General features: G+C 44.5%; 3 protein-coding genes across 3 annotated transcripts in view; 2 read left to right on the top strand and 1 right to left on the bottom strand.

Moving 5' to 3' along the window:
• The window catches only part of LOC115356788 (OTU domain-containing protein 4-like), a 20,182-nt gene extending 16,999 nt beyond the window's left edge, over positions 1–3,183 (top strand). Inside the window, exons 24-26 of the mRNA XM_030048007.1 lie at positions 1,440–1,566; positions 1,934–2,053; positions 2,649–3,183. Of these exons, the coding sequence (XP_029903867.1) occupies positions 1,440–1,566; positions 1,934–2,053; positions 2,649–3,043 (642 nt within the window). The 3' untranslated portion in view covers positions 3,044–3,183. The remainder of the gene's footprint in view (positions 1–1,439; positions 1,567–1,933; positions 2,054–2,648) is intronic.
• A 1,726-nt stretch (positions 3,184–4,909) lies between these two features.
• Positions 4,910–9,860, bottom strand: LOC115356793 (interleukin enhancer-binding factor 2 homolog). The gene is made up of 13 exons (XM_030048056.1): positions 9,774–9,860; positions 9,487–9,546; positions 8,820–8,862; positions 8,464–8,568; positions 8,216–8,293; positions 7,907–8,009; positions 7,631–7,696; positions 6,844–6,966; positions 6,331–6,409; positions 6,110–6,197; positions 5,699–5,760; positions 5,443–5,557; positions 4,910–5,045 (listed from the first exon to the last, which is right to left on the bottom strand). The coding sequence occupies exons 1-13, from the start codon at positions 9,788–9,790 to the stop codon at positions 4,956–4,958; spliced, it is 1,029 nt and encodes a 342-aa protein (XP_029903916.1). The 5' UTR covers positions 9,791–9,860; the 3' UTR covers positions 4,910–4,955.
• A 3,626-nt stretch (positions 9,861–13,486) lies between these two features.
• On the top strand, positions 13,487–15,743 carry LOC115356789 (uncharacterized). The gene is made up of 4 exons (XM_030048008.1): positions 13,487–13,584; positions 13,729–14,711; positions 14,862–15,287; positions 15,420–15,743. Exons 2-4 carry the CDS (start codon positions 14,689–14,691, stop codon positions 15,574–15,576), a joined length of 606 nt encoding a protein of 201 aa, XP_029903868.1. The 5' UTR covers positions 13,487–13,584; positions 13,729–14,688; the 3' UTR covers positions 15,577–15,743.
• The last annotated feature ends 4,257 nt before the right edge of the window (positions 15,744–20,000 follow it).

Below are 20,000 nucleotides of genomic sequence, written 5' to 3'. Positions count from 1 at the left end.
GCACTGTCTGCACCGCCACCCGGTTGAATGTAGCAGCAGCTGACGTGCCGCTCCGGCTGTCAGTTGGTCTTTTCTGAAGGAGGAAGTTACCTCCGAAACTGTCAAGGTAAATAAACGTCCCATGTCTGATTAAAAGCAACAAAAACATCTTTTAGTTAAAAGGAAGACATGATGAATGTATTTGAACTACATTGATTCATGATGACGTCGGACCATGCCTGTTGTCCTATTTCAACGTGATGACGTGCACACCAGGGGAAATCACGCTTGGGCGCGTTTGGGCTTTAGGTAATGTGAGTGCAGGCCAGCCGGGGACTGGGGAGGGGGGCATTTTTGTTTTAGTACGATATGCAGCACATGGCCCTATGTGAGCAGGCCCTGAGGAGCCTTTCTGACGGGGAACTGCCGTACCTTCTCCTCCCGACATGACTCGCTCTCATCAGTCCACCGAGTAACTTGAGGCTGCCGCTGCAGAGTGCGCTCGCTTGTTATTTAGGCAGCTTAAGGAAGCCTTAACCGTGCGTTCGCCCCCTGGTGGTTGGCTGACTACTGGCTGAGAAAGCGCTTGATTTGATACGCAGCAGAGCCGCATTTTAAATGTAAATATCGCCGACGATCAGGCTCATTTAATTGTGGCAGCCAAAATCGTGATCACGATTAAAATTCAATTAATTGTGCAGCCCTAACCCCGGGCGTTTAAAAGAACCAGGCGGCTCTTCGCTGCAGGCCTTTATTTATTTTTACACAGACCTGCACCAGGCCATTATTGTGATGACAGTTACTGTCCAACATATTTACAGTCGGGCAATTTAAGATTACAGTGCACCCTTCTTTCTAACGTCTTATTTTGACAGAAAATGGAAGTGCAGCACAGTTATTGTGCGGACAACTGTTCTGCAAAAAAAAGGTGAATAGCCTGATTTTGGGTTACCTCAATATAATGCAAATAATCACCACAGCGATTATTCGGGTGGGCGGTTAATACACAAACTGGTGGGTTCTGCTCGGGTTCTGGTGGATCGTGGTGGGTTCTGGTGGATCGTGGTGGGTTCTGCTCAGGTTCTGGTGGGTCTTGGTGAGTTCTGCTCGGGTTCTGGTGGATCTTGGTGAGTTCTGCTCGGGTTCTGGTGGGTCTTGGTGAGTTCTGGTGGGTTCTGGTCAAGTCCTGGTGGGTCTTGGTGGGTTCTGCTTGGGTTCTGGTGGGTTCTGGTGGGTCTTGATGGGTTCTGCTCGGGTTCTGGTGGGTCTTGGTGGGTTCTGGTCAGGTCCTGGTGGATCTTGGTGGGTTCCTGGCCCTGATGTGACCAGACAGACACGAGCTGGCTGCGTCTGTCTTACAGGGGCTTGACGTCATGTGATGCTTGTGACCTGACCAGTCCTCTGTGTGTGTGTGTGTGTGTGTGTGTGTGTGTGTGTGTGTGTGTGTGTGTGTCTCTCAGGTGGTCAAGCCGTCAGCCGTCATCTGCTTTTGTCCCTCCTCTTCCTCCTTCTCACCCTCCTCCTCCTCATCTCACACTCCTCTGGCCTCACACCTCCCAGTGCCAGCACACAGCCAGCCACGCACAGGTACACACACACACACACACACACACACACACAGCCAGCCACGCACAGGTACACACACACACACACACACACAGCCAGCCACGCACAGGTACACACACACACACACACACACACAGCCAGCCACGCACAGGTACACACACACACACACACACACAGCCAGCCACGCACAGGTACACACACACACACACACACACACAGCCAGCCACGCACAGGTACACACACACACACACACACACAGCCAGCCACGCACAGGTACACACACACACACACACACACACAGCCAGCCACGCACAGGTACACACACACACACACACACACACACATAGATGTGATGACACTTGAACACAGCTGTGTCTCCTCTGGTTAGTTGCCATGGCGATGCCAGCCACGCCTCCCTGGTTGGTTAATGAGTTGGGCGAGCCTCTGTGCACCGTGGTGGCTCCGCCCTCTTACTCCTACCACCCCAACGGCAGCGACTTACCCGGAGGTCAGAGGTCACTTCCTGTTGCTGATATAAATGTATTTATATTTGTTCATCCTGGGCTCTGTAAAGCCCTTTGAGACTGAAGGTGTGATGAACGTTTAAATCAACATGAAGTGGAATTTGTAGTTTTCAATCAGAATGAGCAATATTATACCTTTTACCTCATAGTTATGTTTTATTTGTTATGAAGGAATCTAATGCAGCAATATGGATTAACCCACGCTGGCCCTTGAACCAGCAGATCTCAATCATTTCTTCAGTGGGAAAAGTTATTTGTTATGAAGGTGTGTGTGCCTGTGAGGACATGGTGACTGATGTGTGTGTGTGTGTGTGTGTGTGTGTGTGTGTGTGTGTGTGTCTATGATAGACACACACACACAGGGTTTCTGCACGGTGATGACGCCTTATCCTAATGTGCTCCGGTCTGATCTAGTCTGCTAGCATGCAAAGTGCTGAGCAAGGTAATATTGAAGCTAGGTTACGGGCGGACCCTACACACACACACACACACACACACACACACACAGGTTTTGTTTTTTAGGAACATCCTGCTCATTCTGCCTTTAAATGTCATCTTCTCTCTTCCTCCTCTCTTTAGGCCCCGCCCTCTCCCTGGAAGTCTCCTCCCCCACCTCCTCCTCCATCAGTCGTGTGCCTACAGGCTCCGCCCCCCCGCCACTCCTCTACCCGGGGCAGCCCTTCCCCCCTCCTCCCTCTGGCCTGCCCCTCCCATATGAAGCCCCGCGTCCCCCCTACCTCCCTGCCCCCTCTCCTCTTCCTCCTCCTCCTCCTCACCCCCACTTCCCCCATCACTCCTCCTACCACACTTACCTCCCCCCTGCCCAATGGGGGGCGTTCCCACCTGGAGGCCCTGCCCACGGGACCCACCCACGGGTCTACCAGCCCGCCACTAACCCCACCCACATGGTTGGTTACATCACAGCCCCGCCCCCTCACCACTCAGCCACTCACTACCTTCCACCGAGCATGTGACCCTGCTAGCATGTGCAGAAACATGCTAACGCTGTTATTTAGCTGTCAGCCAATCAGAGAGGGGGCTGGGCTGTGCAGGCGTGGCCTAATCCTGTGTTTGTTCATGGAAAATATTTCTGTTCAGTATTCAAACGGGTGATGGTGTGCTTTGTTTTTGCTTGAATAAAGAGTTGTGTTTCCCCGAGCTGCCTGACTGATGGCTTCATTTTTCAGGACAAAAAGCTGCTGTGCCTTCCAGAGCCAGTCCTCATGTAAAACAACCACACCACTGAAAACCATCTCTGAGCACTAATATTACACATCCAGAAGCTTTTTTTCCCCTTGGTACCCTGTCAGCCTCACATCAGGTGGGGTTAGGGTTAGGTGTGTGGATACCTGACAGAAAATGACACTGAATCCACATTTTTGATCAGCTGATGAACAGCCTATTTCAGTTTAATGGTTGTTTGCAATAAATTGCTTACTCAATAATTTTTTTTTGTCTCACTCCCATTTCTTCTTTTTGCATTCTGAAGCTCTACTTAGAACCTGCTTAAGATCCAACAGTGCAAAATGTAAACTGGTCTTAAAATTTTGATCAGGAGTGTATAAGGCACATGTATAAATAATAACTACACCTCAGATATAAGAAATTATACAATGCTATAGAATAAAACTGGCAACAGCAGACAAATAATATAGCTTGGTGTCAAACAAGCATATTTTAGGGTTATTTAGCATATTCTCTTAGTCACAGTGTCCTGAAAGAGACCCAAACTAACCTCACAATATCCTGAACAATATGCCTAGAGGAGTTACTCATTCACAATCAGGAAATACAAAAGATATTAGCTGCTAATATGGAGCCACATAATCAGCAGGATGCTTGAACTGGAGCACAGCCAAGTCAAGTCACTGTCTCCCTTGTTCCCACAGTGGTTTGATGCATACTACCAACATATCAGGACCCGCCATGAGACAGTGTATTGTCAGACCTTTTTCCTCCATGAAACCCAACTTAATTTTTAATCAATTTTTCATTGCTTTTTTTTACTTAAACTGATATACTCACTGCACCAATTTTATTTGTAATTGTATGAAGAAGTAGCTGTGTGTGTGTGTGTGTGTGTGTGTTTCCTTTCAGAGCTTGGCTCTTGTGTGTTAAAACACCAAATAATTGGACAAGACATACAAAATTTATTTATTTATTTGACAGAGGAAAATTTTTACACCCCTGTCTTGCCAACCAAACTCGTAAATGTGACAGGGCAGGGCCAAACCACTGCAACAAATGTGAAGTGAATAAAAGCTTTGTGTGAGCCTTGCCTTAATACCACACTACTGAAATGAGGAAGGAGCTTTGTTAATTACTTAATTACTTACTCTGTGTGTGTGTGTGTTTCCTTTCAGAGCTTGGCTCTGAACCCCCCCCCCCCAACCCGTGTCCAGCTGCTATATATGGACAATAAATTTATGTGCAATCTTCCGCTGTTTACACTGTTTAGTCAGTTGTTTACACTGTGTAGTCTGCTGTTTACATTCTGTTTTATCTAGTTACTCTCAATTGCACTCATTATTATTTAGCCCTTGTTTTTTAGCACTAGTTATATAGACCATATCACACCAGTTATATAGACTATATTTATATATAATATTTATATTTATATATATTTAAACGGTCCCACAATTCCATCTCTGCTGTAATCCGGAAGCCAAGCAACGACATTTCGTTGCCAAAATCTCACTGCTGTGTTTTTTTTGTGCAATGACAATAAAAGAAGTCTAAGTCTAAGTCTAAGTCTCTTGTGTGTTAAAACATCAAATAATTGGACAAGACATACAAAATTTATTTATTTATTTATTTATTTATTTATTTATTTTCTCTCCAATAATTGTGCTCTGTTGAGAGCAGAAACTAAAACTGTGATCTGACTCAGTTTTCTCCCTCCAGCCCCAGGATCTTCCTGTAGCCCCCACGAGAGAGGACTCTCAACAGTGTCTGGGCTGTTAGACACACCATGTCCTGGAGAAAAATCACATGCAATCAAAATCTGCAATTCTAAAACCTTAGTTGGGGCAAATGCAAGACAATAAATACTTACACCACTAAATTTGTTTCCAATTTCCACAACAAAACAGAGCATACAAATGAGCATCATGAAAACTGCTGTCTGAACTTTCAACGTGGAGGAGCAGTGCCTAACTCCAATTCCTTCAAGGAGGAATTCATTGATCCATTATCATTTGTGCCTCGTTCTGAATGCTTTGGATACATTGAAAAATGCATGATGGCCTATTTAAGACCAATGCTAGTTTTCGTAGGTCCTGAAAGTTCAGACGTATCAGGATGTCCACCTGACCGACACAATGAATTCATTCACCCTGAATCCCATGCAATAAAGGGATGAGAACAGATTGACCTGCTGCTCCAGAGTCATGACCATGTGCACGCTGAAATGTCCTCTCTCACAGGGGTCAATGAGACCTACAGAGTCTGGCAGAAAGAGACCAGCAGCAAGCATCTGCAGGCAGCGCCTGGAAAACACAAAGGAGCACCATTTGTGGAAGAACAATGTACAATGTAACACAATGTGATGCTGAAAGAGAAAACATCAGTTTCCCAGTGAGTCCAGAAACTAGCATGACTCCGATCAGAGACACTGACATAGAACCTACCTGTAAGCCACATTAAGAGACAGAGGCTGTCTCAAGGGGTTGTTCATCACTGCATAATGGCCCTGCGGACATTAAGGGACACTCAGTTCACTGCACTGTGCCTGACCACAAATTCAAAAAGCATCCAAGGACTAGGTTTAACACACTATTTAACAAAACACCAACCCAATATGTAATACGAGGTTTGGTTTCTCACTGTCCTTTTTTCCACTTTCCTTAACTGGAACTACAAAAAGTTGATTTAGAGGTGGCATCCGCACCCCCACCCCACATCCTGAAAAGTCGCTGAACTGTGATCCAAATATACATATAATGTGATTTCAGTTTCTGTAAAGAGTCCACTCTGATGTGCTTTGTCTGCTCAAATGTTAGAAGTAAACAGGGAGTGTAACAGTGGAGTTGTGCTCTCACCAGCAGGTCCAGGATCCAGGGAGTGAGGGGCTCAAAACCAGGGAAGCGCAGCCTCAGGTCCTTCAACAGGCGGATCAGCACTTTCACACTGCATGACAAGTTTGCACAAATTTGAAATATTCCATGATGCTTCAGAGTATTGTGCAATCATTTTTATACATGGAAACAGTTCCAACAATTCAAAGAAACAGGCTTAAAAGGACTGAGAGTGAATTACTCACGTTGACTGGGAGGCGTTCTTCTCAAACCAATGGGCGTGGCGAACGGCAGCAAGCGACCTCCGTAGGTCCTTGATGTCCACTGTAGGAGCACAAACCAAATGTGTGTCTTACCCCTGTAGAGGGGGAAACTCCCGGTTGAAAGAAACTTTCTGAAGCCCCCAACACAGGCACCTCTGAACTGCCACGACCCCTCTCAGGCACCATGCTTACAACAGCTCCATAGTTACAAAAGTTCAACACAAATGAGATATTACTGAGAAATCTCATCACCATGACATTAAATAGAGCAGACACACTGCCCATATCAGCTAAGCATATCTACCTTTTTAGGCAAGTTCACGTTTAGGCAAGAGTGTCAAACTGCTGTTGATGTCAGCTCAAGATTCAAGCCAACAGCCATAATCTCCCCTTCATTTTTTTTTTTTTTTAAGATGTTATTTCTGCTTTATTTGACAGTCACAGTGGCGACAGACAGGAAAGGCAGGGGGAGAGAGGGCGGATGTGGTTACATACAGTGCAGTTCAGGGTGCAGCTTGCGCAGGTTGCATGGGACCGTGGTGATGAGGATCTTGACAGTAGCATCAGCTGAGGTTGAGCTTATCTCAAAGCCAGTCTCATTGGTAAGCATGGACAGCACTGCCAACAGAAGACAACAGTGAGCAGTCAGTTCACTTCAGATCACTATACACACACAACACATTATCCATGTTCTGATCATGAACTGTTAGCCTCCTGCACTCAACTATGCCCGTGTTGATCACGCATATGCAACCTTAACCTGCGCTTCAATTTCTGCAGGAAAACTGATTTGAAATGAATGACACTTTAATAAGGGTCCTTTAACAGTTTTCAGCAGCCTCTCCTGAACTGATGATCTGGGCAACTTTGACATCATCATAAAAAAGATGAATAGCCTATAGCATATTAACTGAATTCAGCAGGGGGAAATAAACTTAATTAATGACTTGCTGCTGACAGACTACTCAACTATTTTGGTCCATCGTGGTCTGATTTCAGAAAGGCTTCCTGGTGATTCTCTGTCAGATTAGCATTTTTAAATTGTTAATTTTAGGACCCCTGAAAAACGTTTGCTTTCCTCATTTATTTTACAGTTGAACTGAGCTAAATCTTTGCTATATCCACACATCTCTGCTACGTATGTGTTGTTGTTAAAGTGTGTCTTGAGTGTAATCACATCTCAAATCATTGAATCTGACAGGCTAGATCCAAAAACCTTTGAGGAATAAAATAATGATAGCACCAACACATAAAACCTTAACAACAGCCCTGAGCAAATCACCATCAGTTGGGTCCTGTGTGAGAAGGGTGTCCACTACTTTGTTGCCGAGAGCAGCAGCTGCCTTCCCTGTAACAGACAGGACATTTTTGATAGCCAACATTCAACAGCACCCAAGAGTATAGAGATTAAAGCAAGGGCTTTAGCACAATCAAGCAACAAAATGGGCCCACAAATCCAAAGTACAGCTTCTTTTCCACTGTGCTGCAGTGTGTTACGGTATAGTTTTCCTTAATATCCGCTATAAACATACAACGCCATTTTCTGCTGGTGACTTACATGTAGGGAGGATCTTAAGGATTACAACCAGGTCAGCAACATTGTGTCCTGTTGTCATTGTGCCCTTCTTATAAGAGCCAACCTGACACACCTGCTCAATTCTCTACAGAGAGAAGAAAGCTCCGCATTAGCAGCCTGCCATGTTTGGACATCTTGACAGCATTGAAGGACACAATCTTAACATATCTCTTTTTCTGTTTTTCTTAGGTAGGAGAGCTAATCTTCACTTATTTCTCCTGTTTTCGATTTAACATGTTAGGAAGTGTGCATGGCTAATGGAATGTGTGAACTGTCAGTGATGGTACTCACCACTTCAAAGTTGCCGCGGGCAACAATAAGGTTGTCAATAATGTTGTTGATCTTTGTGACCAGCGACAAGATGGAGGACTAAATGGGAAAAAAAGACCAAGAGGTAAAATGTTCCATCTGTGGGTGCGGTGCTATATGACTTGGATAAGAAAACACTGGACACTGCTCAAAGACATTAATGAGTGACGGGGAGAAAAAAACAAAAACAAAACCTGAATGCAGTGAATGTTGTGTGTGCAGGGCCTGACCTGCTCTGCAGGTGTGGGGCTGAGGTCCTGGTTCCTCTTCAGCAGACACTCACTGAAAGCTGTCTCATCAGCTGCAGGCCTCACTCTGGGAAAGGCCATCGCACACTGGTGACAAACAAGGATGTGCACTCAATACACTCAAATACACCCTGTCTCCATTATGTTACGGGGCAAGATGAAGGTGTAGCTTTCCAACCTGCCCACATTCAATTAAAAAAATACACCAAACACGGCCAAGAAATTCAAGCTACGTGGCTAACGGCCATTTTTCCACAATGATAAAGTGTTATATGAGTGGATGTTTCCCTTAAATCTCACTCTAGTGTAAACATACTGCAAATTTTTTTTTTACTCACCAAATATAAATCAAAGGCGGAGTGTGGGGCAAAAGGGCAGTACCTAGAGCAGGGACAAATGAAAAAAAAAAAAAAAAAAAAAAAAAAAAGAGTCTTTTGTAGCAATACTGCATGTAGCTGTGAATGCAAAAGTATGTCTGGCAACTGAGAAAAAATAGGATGTGGATGATAATGTGTCATCACTACTGTTTTATCATAAGGAGACAGGTTATAGCAGTGGCAGTATAAAATAGAGAGCATTGGAATAATTAGTCACAACAGAGGGTTTATGGTACTGCAATAATTGCAAAAAGCAAAATGAAAAATACTCTCTGTAGCTTTGTCTCCCAGTTGACATAAAGTAGCACACTGCAGCACCACTGACAACAGCAGTTGCAGTTGCAATTTCTCATCAAACATTGTCCATTCATAATGATGGGCTAATGCTAAAGGAAAACGCCCAGTTTGACCATACTGTGTCATAACATGCTGAGATTTGGTCACATTTTGTAAGCATCAGTGAATTACACCTGACTGTTGGTAATGAGAGCAGAGGGCAATGCATCAATTGCACTCTTGCTGGAATTTAAAAGCCAAAGATTAAAACATCAACAACATATTTACAGGGAAAAGCCACCAAGGAGTGGAGGCAAACATATTCTTCTGGGTGACACTGGCAGCTACTCACCCCTGGACCAGCCCTCCACGGGGACGGAAGCGGCCTCCCCGGCCCCTGCCACGGTCTCGTCTGAGCACAAACACAAACACAGCACCATCACATCATGTTCAGACACACGGACACCAGTGAACCAGAGCGATGCCTTCATGTCTCAACCTATGAGCTACTGCATCTCATCCTGTCGGCGCCGACATCGCCGGTGTAAGAGGGATGCTAGCTACAGCCCTTGTCTTTGGATAACACTGCATATTTACAATGCTGTGGAGAAATAAGTGTAACGCTGCAGGGGGAAATACCTCATTGCGTACGACATGCTGCCACCGTGCCGCGCGTTGTCTCCTCTGCTAACGCAAGATACAGCTTCCGGTGTACAAGGAAGTGACGTAGGGGAACCGGCGGCGTGGACTACAAAATAAAACCCTCTAACATGAAACTTTTCACGTTATAACGTTATAACATGATATTTCATATTGTTCTAACATGAAAAGTTCCATGTTATAACGTAGTCATAGACATAATAGAGGAAAATATTAGCTAACTCCAAGGTCTGCTGCCATGAAACAAATAGTTTAACACTGTTGCAACTTAAACCTGTATGAAATCTAGGTTAGTTTCACCAAAACAATATTTATTGTATGATGCCTCTTTGATGGAAGAGAGCCACTGCTTTGTATATCTATATCTATATCTATGTACATATATATATGCAATGACAATAAAAATCTATCTATCTATCTATCTATCTATCTATCTATCACAGTGAGCTCTCAGTCTGGGACAGAAGGAAAAGCTTGTCCTTGCTGCAAAGGGGAGATTTCACCAAAAATTGAAGAAAGCAAGTATGTGGTGCTTGGTGTCACAGTGTTGTGGACTCTTTGGTTGTGCCCAAGTGATCACCGAGGCACGTAAGCCCCCACGCCACGTCAAGGCAGAGTCCATGTGGAGGGTTTTTTTTTTTTTTATTATAATTTTTCTTTCATATTTTATTATTCAAAAACAACATGGAGGACTAATGAGGTGGACTCGGCATCCTCATAGTAGCAACAGTAGCAACATAAACTCACCTCTGCTGCAGCCCTCTCATGCTCCTCTGGGCTGAAAGGACAAAGACAGTTTAGAATAATAAAAAGAGAGATATTCATCAAATAATAGTCCTATTTACGTCTTGTACAAAGTCTTTTTAACACCGTTAATCATAGATATCTAGAATAAAGGCTAGATGTCTTCCGGCGGAGTCACTGACGTCATCACCGGGCGGCCATCTTGCCACAGGCAAGCTCTCTGGCAGAATCAGTGGCACCTGAGGGAAGGTGAGTGATCTGCACAAACGTTAATACTCTAATCTCGCTGAAATCTGGACAGATTTACAAACGGTTTAGTTATGGTTATTAAAAAGTACATGCACCACTACCACACAACAGGAATACAGTGACGTTACTTGTTGACCAATGCGGTGAGCGGCTCCTGAGGCTAGCCGCGCTAGCCGCGCTAGCCGCGACCCACACCGGTCTGTCTCTACCGACCCGAGCTCTGTGCGTCATGACGTAAGCCAAGCCCGGCAGAGCGTCCCGTCGCCATGGTTACCGTCTTAAACTGCATGTGGCCTCAAGAGGCGTCCACAGCCTCAGCACAGTTTGATATTTGGGTTTGTTTGTTTCCCATTTCATGCCCTATTTGTGTCGGCGACCACACGTTCTGTCTTAAAGGCTTCTTCTTCTTCTCTTTTTTAGTAAAAGCCTATGGAGCGTGCCATTTCCCATACAAATCTGTGGCCATTTCTAGGTGCTGTATATCAAACTTTTTTGTATTTTCATTGTACTTTTCTTTCTGTTAACCGTAAATAGCCTTTAATACACCCATCCAGCCAGTATTTGAGCTATATCCATTCCTTTTTATATTTAGTTATTTGACACTGCCATGATCATGTATTTTGTTTTTGTTTTTTTATCTTTTATTACAGGAAGCCCCAGGTGGATGGCGCCTGCTCTCCCAAAAGTGGGAGCCACACCAGCCCCATCAGCGCCATACTGGTCCGTTCCGGCAGCCGGGGAAGACAAAGCTGTCAGGCCTTCCAGATTCTGATTCGGAACCGTGCTGCCGATCCCGATGCCCGCATGCATGACGGGACGCCACCAGTAGGTAACATATGTATAGTTAGTTATACTCTGTTTTATTTGAATGTGTGAGCATTTAAAGTGACCAATCATGGATATTCTATGGATATTATGCACAAACAACAATTTTGTTTTCATTAGTTATTTTTTTAAATTTGTTTGCTGAGGTATGATGTGGTGTTACTGTCCCCCCCCCCCCCCCCCCCCCAATCTAGACAGAGACAGCTGGTCCAGTGCCTGGAGACCGGCATCATCAACCGCTGTGCCAAACAGTGTGTAGTTGATTTGACAACTTGCACTGTGGAAATGCCTCACCCCCACCCCATCCCAACACTGAGGCCCACCAGTCTCATCCCCATGGGGATGAGACTGGTGGGCCCTCCCCCCTACCCAAACCAGAGTTTCTATCCTCACCCCCACCCCATCCCAACACTGAGGCCCACCAGTCTCATCCCCATGGGGATGAGACTGGTGGGCCCTCCCCCCTACCCAAACCAGAGTTTCTATCCTCACCCCCACCCCATCCCAACACTGAGGCCCCACCAGTCTCATCCTCATCATGAGGATGAGACTGGTGGGCCGATTCCACCTCATTAGTCCTCCATGTTTTTGAAAAATAAAATATGAAAGAAAAATTATAATAAAAAAAAAAAAAAAACCCTCCACATGGACTCTGCCTTGACGTGGCGTGGGGGCTTACGTGCCTCAGTGATCACTTGGGCACAACCAAAGAGTCCACAACACTGTGACACCAAGCACCACATACTTGCTTTGTTCAATTTTTGGTGAAATCTCCCCTTTGCAGCAAGGACAAGCTTTTCCTTCTGTCCCAGACTGAGAGCTCACTGTGCAGCAGCTCGTGTGGTCAACATTTGCTTTAGCGGAGTAAAGACCCCATGAAGAGCCACAGGACTGACACACCCCACCCTGACACCCACCAGGCCAGAGTGGGTGTCAGGGTGGGCAAAAGTTGTTGTGTGAAAGCAGCACACTGGTCTCTCCATGGGGTCTTAGGTTCCCCACAGGCACTATACACCATCCATTATCCTGTTTATGTATGTATGTATGTGAAGTCAGCACGTAGACACAATAACTAAGAAAATGCATATAGTGGTGTCTAAATATATAAAGCTTTATTGCAGACACAGGTCCATAAAGTACATCATAAAGTATGAAGTCTATTATATACGCATATATATATATAAATGATGAATATCTCTCTTTTTATTCTTCTAAAGTGTCTGTGTCCTTCACAGAGATTGTCTCCATCCCGTGGTGGAGCAAAGCAGTGGCTCTCTGCCATCAAAGAGGCGTCGCACGCTCAGCCCAAAGAGGAGCATGAGAGGACTGCAGCAGAGGTGAGTTTCTGTTGTCACAGTCCATGTTACACTGGACCGTAACACACAGGAGGCACACACACACACCGTAACACACAGGAGGCACACACACACACACCGTAACACACAGGAGGCACACACACACACACCGTAACACACAGGAGGCACACACACACACACACACACCGTAACACACAGGAGGCACACACACCGAGAGAGAGAGAGAGAGGAGAAAAATTCAGAGATGAAGACAAACAGAGAGAGAGAGAGAGAGAGAGAGAGAAACAGAGAGAGACATAGAGAGACAGAGAGAGAGAGAGAGAGAGAGACAGAGAGACACAGAGAGAGAGACATAGAGAGACATAGAGAGACAGAGAGAGAGATAGAGACAGAGAGAGAGAGAGACAGAGAGAGAGAGACAGAGAGACAGACAGAGAGAGAGAGAGAGACAGAGAGAGAGAGAGACAGAGAGAGAGAGACAGAGAGAGAGAGAGAGACTGTTGTGAAGCTCTTATTTTGTTAACCTTTTCCTGTTTGGTGTTTCTAGCTTTGCCACCACCTAATTGCATTGATTGAGTTCACCTGTTGACTCCCTTATTTAAGACTGCACTTCCCCTCACTCCTTCTTTTCACCTTCACATGGGGAGGCAGACCTGGTGAGTTTTGTTTGTTTCCTTAGTTTAATTAGTAACCTCAGCCTTACTGACATTTATCTTTATTTTGTGCAATGAGGTCAGTTTATGTTGAGTTTTCCTTTGTAGTCGTGCTTAAGCTCAGTGTCACTATTCTCCTCATCCCAGGTGGTTTTCCGGTACTGGGCCACACACCCTGGGCCTGAAGATGTTTTTAATGACACTAATGCAGAGTCCGAACCACCATCTTCATGAGCCCCAAGCATGGTTCTCCCTTCTGATGCTTGGATCACGTTGCCGTGGTAATCACAGACTATCTCCCCTTTGACAAATCTGCGATCCGCAATCACTCCTGTCAACAAAGAGAAGATGAAACTTTGAGTTATATGTGAATAGCTAGAAAACAATACAGGCTGTTCTGGGTGTTAAAATGCTCAAAACGTGGTGACATTTTCTCCCCTTGCAATGAAAACACCATGTCTCACCTTTCCCTTTGTCTCCACCAAAGTCTTTGATGGAGAGGCCCTTCCACCTCTGTGTCATCACACTCCGGATGAGCTGCTTGTTGCTGGCGATGTCCTCTTTATGGGGTGGCGTCCACAGCTTCAGCACAGTTGGATATTTGGGTTTGTTTGTTTCCCATTTCATGCCCTCAACACATCTGTCAAACTGCCGCTGAGTCGGTTGGCGATGTCTGAATTTGGCTGGAAGAGAAACAGAACTTCAGTCATAAAACTTGTTTAGGTGTCATTTATCAGTGTGATAGTCAACGTTGGAGTAGGCTTGTATAACTTGTGCAATTAAAAGATGACTTTGTGATACGTGGCCAAGTGTGGAGGAGTATTTGTACAGTCTGGAGTAAATATTTTTACTGGAATAAAAGGGACTCAGTGATCACTCATCTACTTTCCATGATTAAATACAATCTCAACATCTAGCACATTAAAATACACAAGGTCACAAGTAGTGGTTTCAGATAGAATTTGTCACAAAATTCTACTTTTGTCTGATTAAAATTGGCCTTTTTGTTGATGGGTGAAAACAGACTTTCACCAAAGACAGAGTTTGGCTATGACAGTTTCTTTTTTTGCTTGGTGTCTGTTTTTGCTGCTTTTTGCTGCATAGACAATGGCTGACCAGAATGAGAAAAGGTAAGTCTTTGTTATTCCTTATCCCTTGTGTCTTTTACTGGAGGTTTGAAACCTGTACCCCCACCTCCAGACAATTTGGCTGAATTTCTACCTTTTACGCACCAAATTGAATGAGAATTTAATTACTGTGTTTTTCTCATTATCCTTCAGGACTCCTGAGTGCAACATTGTGCACTGTCTGAAGTGCTTCAAGCCTCAGGAAAACCTACCAGTACACCTGGCTCGGGTGTGTATGAAACAGAGCGATCCAGAGGAGAGAGACGCTGCGGTGAAGGAAGCCAAGAAATCCTTTAAGGATTGGGCCAAAGCAGGGAGGATGTGGGACTACAAAGAACTCAGTGAGGTCATCCCTGACAAAGCCAGCTGTTACCGCATGATGAGGGAGCTGCTGCAGAGGGGGTGTTTTGTGGCTAACCAGCCCCACGAGCATGACATGGCAGGCTCTGCAGGTGAATCCACCTCTGCTCGTACCTCTGCTGGAACCTCTGTTGGTACCTCTGCTGGAACCTCTGCTGGAACCTCTGCTAGAACCTCTGTTGGTACCAGGTTGCACACCCGGATAACAGTCAAAACAAGGTAAATGGCTCCACTGTTCACACTGCATTACCCATCATTACTAATGCTACAGTTCACTACTACTGCTGCTCCTACTACTACTATTAATACAATTCTCAGTGTTTAATATCATGTCTCTTTTCTGTGATTTAGATGGGATCATTTTGTCAGTGGCATGAAGTCTGGAAGGGCCTCTCCATCAAAGACTTTGGTGGATATTTGTAATTGTACAGTATGTGTTCTGTCTGAAATAAATAATTTTACTGAAATAAAGGGACTCAGTGATCACTCATCTACTTTGCATGATTAAATACAATCTCAACATCTAGCACATTAAAATACAGAAGGTCACAAGTAGTGCTTTCATCTCTCCTGTTATTTATGCACAATGCACTATTGTACACTGCACTATTTTACTTTAATTTTACTTTTCTTATTGTACTTTATTTTGCTGTATTTTATCTATTGAAATATACTGATTTTTAGCTTATTGTATTTCAATGTAAACATTCTAAAAAACACCTTAGAAGGACCAACCCCCACGTCTGCTGCAGGACATTAGAGCAGCAGAGAGTTTGAGAGGTTTCAGGCATGAAGAAGTAGCTGTGGGTTACATTATCTAATGTGATATTTTCACTGAAGGGCTCTTATTAGTGTTGGGCTCTTTGTACAGTCTGAAATAAATAAATCATTTTACTGCAATAAAGGGGCTCAGTGTTCACTCATGTAGTTTGTGTGACTAAACATGTTCACTGCAGTGACTCTGCACATGTACATCACACTTGACATAGAGCAAATGAAAGCTTAAAATCTCCCCTTTACAGCAATGACAAGCTTTTCCTTCTGTCACACTCTTTTTGTGAAAGTCTGAGTCTCACGCAGCACATTTGGTGAATAGCCTCCAGATATCACCATCCTGGAGGCCATTGGGAATGTCTGTAATTGGACATATGTTGGACCTGATATTTAACAGTAAAGGACAGACAGAAGGTCACAAGTAGTGTTTTCAGATAGAATTTGTTCCAACATTCTACAAACTTGAAAATACACCTCTGTGATTGAAGCAGCAGGAATGAAGCAAAGATTTTGTCCAGATTGGCTGACTGAAATTGCAATTTTTCAGACAATTTGCACTTCTCCTCTTCTGCTTTTCCATATTCATGGTCTCTTTGTCCTTGATTAGATCCATTAGCAGCCACCCCACATCCCCCCTCTACTGTATTTACATGTTGATGGGCCCATTAAGATTTCAGCACACCTGGCTTTAACCTCAAGGTGTTTGAACACCTTCCATGAGACTAAATCTGTTTGGTTTCAGTCTAATTTTTCAAGTTTAAACCTGGAATGTTTCAAATCAGAGCAGCAGAGTTTCAGAGGTTTCATGTACCACCTAGTGGTCAGTGTCTAGATAGCACATTGACTGGTCATATCCTGATTTCTGGAGGCAAAATATTCTCACCCAAGGGTTTTCATTAGTAATGGGGACTTTGTCAGGCCAGACATAACTTATTACATTGATTTAAAGGGAGTCAGTGACCTCCATGTACTTTTTCTCTGTGATTAAACACAAATTCAGTGCAATGACTCTCTGCACATGTAGCAGAGTAAAAGACAGACAAAAGGTCACAGGGTCACTGTAAAGTCTGTGTGCATTGAGTAGAAAAGGGACTTTACATTTGAGGAGGTTTCCCCTCTGTATGTGTACAGTTGTATAAACAGATTGTGAATTGTGTCATGCCACAGACATTGTAAAAACTGTATGATTTGTGATTTTCTGTATTGCAGACAATGAAGTCATGGTGCTTTAACTTGAACCTGTGTGCACAGTAAAGCTGTCAATTACATGTAGAACATGTCAGCAGGACAGAGCAGCTCTCTGTCAGACTCTGGCTGCCTCTCTGAAGACATCTTACAGGAATAAGGGGACTTTACATTTCATTTTTAATGCATTTTTTTTTAACTTTAACATGATTTAACATCTTTAAACATTGAGCATGAAATATTTTCTAAACTTTGAACATTTTTAAATGTCAAAAAATTCATTTAAAGTGATTGGCATCCCCGGTCCAGAGTACGAAGGCGTGCCGGGTCCAGCGCCCGGCAGACCGGACCCTCCTCCATCAGCAACCAGGGCTGGGGCAGGGTCCTCTTCTAGAGGCTTCAGGGACCACTGATGGGGAACAGGCTGGTGGGGCCTGGTCCTGGTCCTGGTCCTGGTCCTGGTCCTGGTCCTCATCAGCCTCATCCTCCTCGTCAAGGCCCCAAAAGAAGTACACCCAAGGCGCAGGCCGGAAGAAAGAATTGGCCTCTGGCATCACTGACTACAAGACAGTAAGTTTATGTTACTATCTAAACATTGTATTGCATATTAGTACACAATAAAGTTGAAAAAAGTCTACATAAACATCATTTATTCCATCAAGTCAGCTAAAATACCGAGTCAGCTCTCCCAGGTGAAGTTTGGGCCCAGAAAGTCAGAAATAAACAAGCTTGGTGTTTGTGGAAAGGTCAGAATTCAGCATTTCCACTGAGCCAAGGCTCATTGACATGAGACCTTGCTAGCATTAAATATCAGGTACAACATGTGGCAAATGACTGACGTGGCGAATGTCCTCCGCTAAAGCAAATGTTGACCACACGAGCTGCTGCACAGTGAGCTCTCAGTCTGGGACAGAAGGAAAAGCTTGTCCTTGCTGCAAAGGGGAGATTTCACCAAAAATTGAAGAAAGCAAGTATGTGGTGCTTGGTGTCACAGTGTTGTGGACTCTTTGGTTGTGCCCAAGTGATCACCGAGGCACGTAAGCCCCCACGCCACGTCAAGGCAGAGTCCATGTGGAGGGTTTTTTTTTTATTTATTTTTTTTTTTTTAAATGTATTTTATTTTTTCAAAAACAACATGGACTAATGAGGTGGACTCAGCATCCTCATCCTCATTCTCATTCTCATGAGGATGAGGATGCTGCTGGTGCAGAGACCTAAGTAGAAGGAGAAGGGGAAGGGAAAGGGAAAGGAGAAGGGGAAGGAGAAGTAGAAGGAGAAGGGGAAGGGAAAGTAGAAGGGGAAAGGAGAAGTTGAAGGAGAAGGGGAAGGGAAAGTAGAAGGGGAAGGAGAAGGGGAAGGGAAAGTAGAAGGGGAAGGAGAAGGGGAAGGGAAAGTAGAAGGGGAAGGAGAAGGGAAAGTAGAAGGGGAAGGAGAAGGGGAAGGGAAAGTAGAAGGGGAAGGGAAAGTAGAAGGGGAAGGAGAAGGGGAAGGGAAGACTGCCCGAGGGACCTTCATCCTCCTCTTCCATCTTTGGGCATCTGTACATCAGTGAACATGGTTTTTCAAGTGTTTGTGCATAATATCCATGGAATATCCATTATTGGTCACTTTAAATGCTCACACATTCAAATAAAACAGAGTATAACTAACTATACATATGTTACCTACTGGTGGTGTCCCGTCATGCATGCGGGCATATATCATGTCTCTTTTCTGTGATTACAATCCTCAACTATATGAAGAATATTATCAGGTTCCTTGATTACCTGAAAACGAGAGTGGACCTTGAATCCAGCAATCCAGAGCTGCGTCACAGGTGTCAAATCTTCAAGGAGTTCATCCAAACTGTGAGGAAACCAGTTTCCAGGTCGCACACCCGGGTAGCCATCAAAACAAGGTAAATGGCTCCACTGTTCACACTGCATTACCCATCATTACTAATGCTACAGTTCACTACTACTGCTGCTCCTACTACTACTATTAATACAATTCTCAGTGTTTAATATCATGTCTCTTTTCTGTGATTTAGATGGGATCATTTTGTCAGTGGCATGAAGTCTGGAAGGGCCTCTCCATCAAAGACTTTGGTGGATATTTGTAATTGTACAGTATGTGTTCTGTCTGAAATAAATAATTTAGGCTCTGCAGGTGAATCAACCTCTGCTGGAACCTCTGCTAGAACCTCTGCTGGAACCTCTGCTGGAACCTCTGCTGGAACCTCTGCTGGAACCTCTGCTGGAACCTCTGCTGGAACCTCTGCTGGAACCTCTGCTGGAACCAGGTTGCACACCCGGGTAGCCATCAAAACAAGGTAAATGGCTCCACTGTTCACGCTGCATTACCCGTCATTACTAATGCTACAGTTCACTACTACTGCTGCTCCTACTACTACTATTAATACAATTCTCAGTGTTTAATATCATGTCTCTTTTCTGTGATTTAGATGGGATCATTTTGTCGGCGGCATGAAGTCTGTCAGGAAGTGCCAGGAGATTTTGCAAGTTGCAAAAAAAGACTTCCTGAACCTCTATGGGAAGTTGATCACCAACCAGCCCATCACCGAAAATGAAAAGACCATGTACCGCTATTACCTGGAGGCGGTCATGGTGTTTCAGCATTTTCAGCGCCCAGGAGCCGTGGAGGGCATGACTGTAAGTTGAATGTGACTGTTAACTTGATGAGCTGCCTCCTGGTTATTTGTAAACGTGTTATCGGAATCGGCAGCACGGTTCCGAATCAAAATCTCCCTGGGCCAGACAGCTTCGTCTTCCCCCGGCTGCCGGAGCCGACCAGTATGACGCCTGTAATAAGACAAAAATAATAAAAAAAAACAAAATAAACCATTATGGCAGTGTCAAATAACAAAAAAAATAAAAAGGAATGGATATAGCTCAAATACTGGCTGGACATGACGTGCTGCCGAGGGGGGCTGCCGGAAGACCAGGCTGCTTGTGTGCCGCCATGCGATCGCCA

Source organism: Myripristis murdjan, unplaced genomic scaffold (genome assembly GCF_902150065.1).
Source record: "Myripristis murdjan unplaced genomic scaffold, fMyrMur1.1, whole genome shotgun sequence".
Lineage (NCBI taxonomy): Eukaryota > Metazoa > Chordata > Actinopteri > Holocentriformes > Holocentridae > Myripristis > Myripristis murdjan.
Note: the sequence above shows the minus strand (reverse complement) of the source record. Positions and strands in the feature narration are given on the sequence as shown.

Excerpts from the sequence above, each read along its gene's own strand:
- LOC115356793 (XM_030048056.1), bottom strand. Across the intron at positions 6,410-6,843 it reads GCTGCACCCTGAACTGCACT|TGGACATCAAGGACCTACGG; the intron begins GTATGTAACCAC and ends GTGCTCCTACAG. Across the intron at positions 5,558-5,698 it reads TCTCTTAATGTGGCTTACAG|GCGCTGCCTGCAGATGCTTG; the intron begins GTAGGTTCTATG and ends TGTGTTTTCCAG.
- LOC115356789 (XM_030048008.1), top strand. The coding sequence starts at position 14,689 with ATGGCTGACCAGAATGAGAAAAG. Across the intron at positions 14,712-14,861 it reads GCTGACCAGAATGAGAAAAG|GACTCCTGAGTGCAACATTG; the intron begins GTAAGTCTTTGT and ends ATTATCCTTCAG. Across the intron at positions 15,288-15,419 it reads CGGATAACAGTCAAAACAAG|ATGGGATCATTTTGTCAGTG; the intron begins GTAAATGGCTCC and ends TCTGTGATTTAG.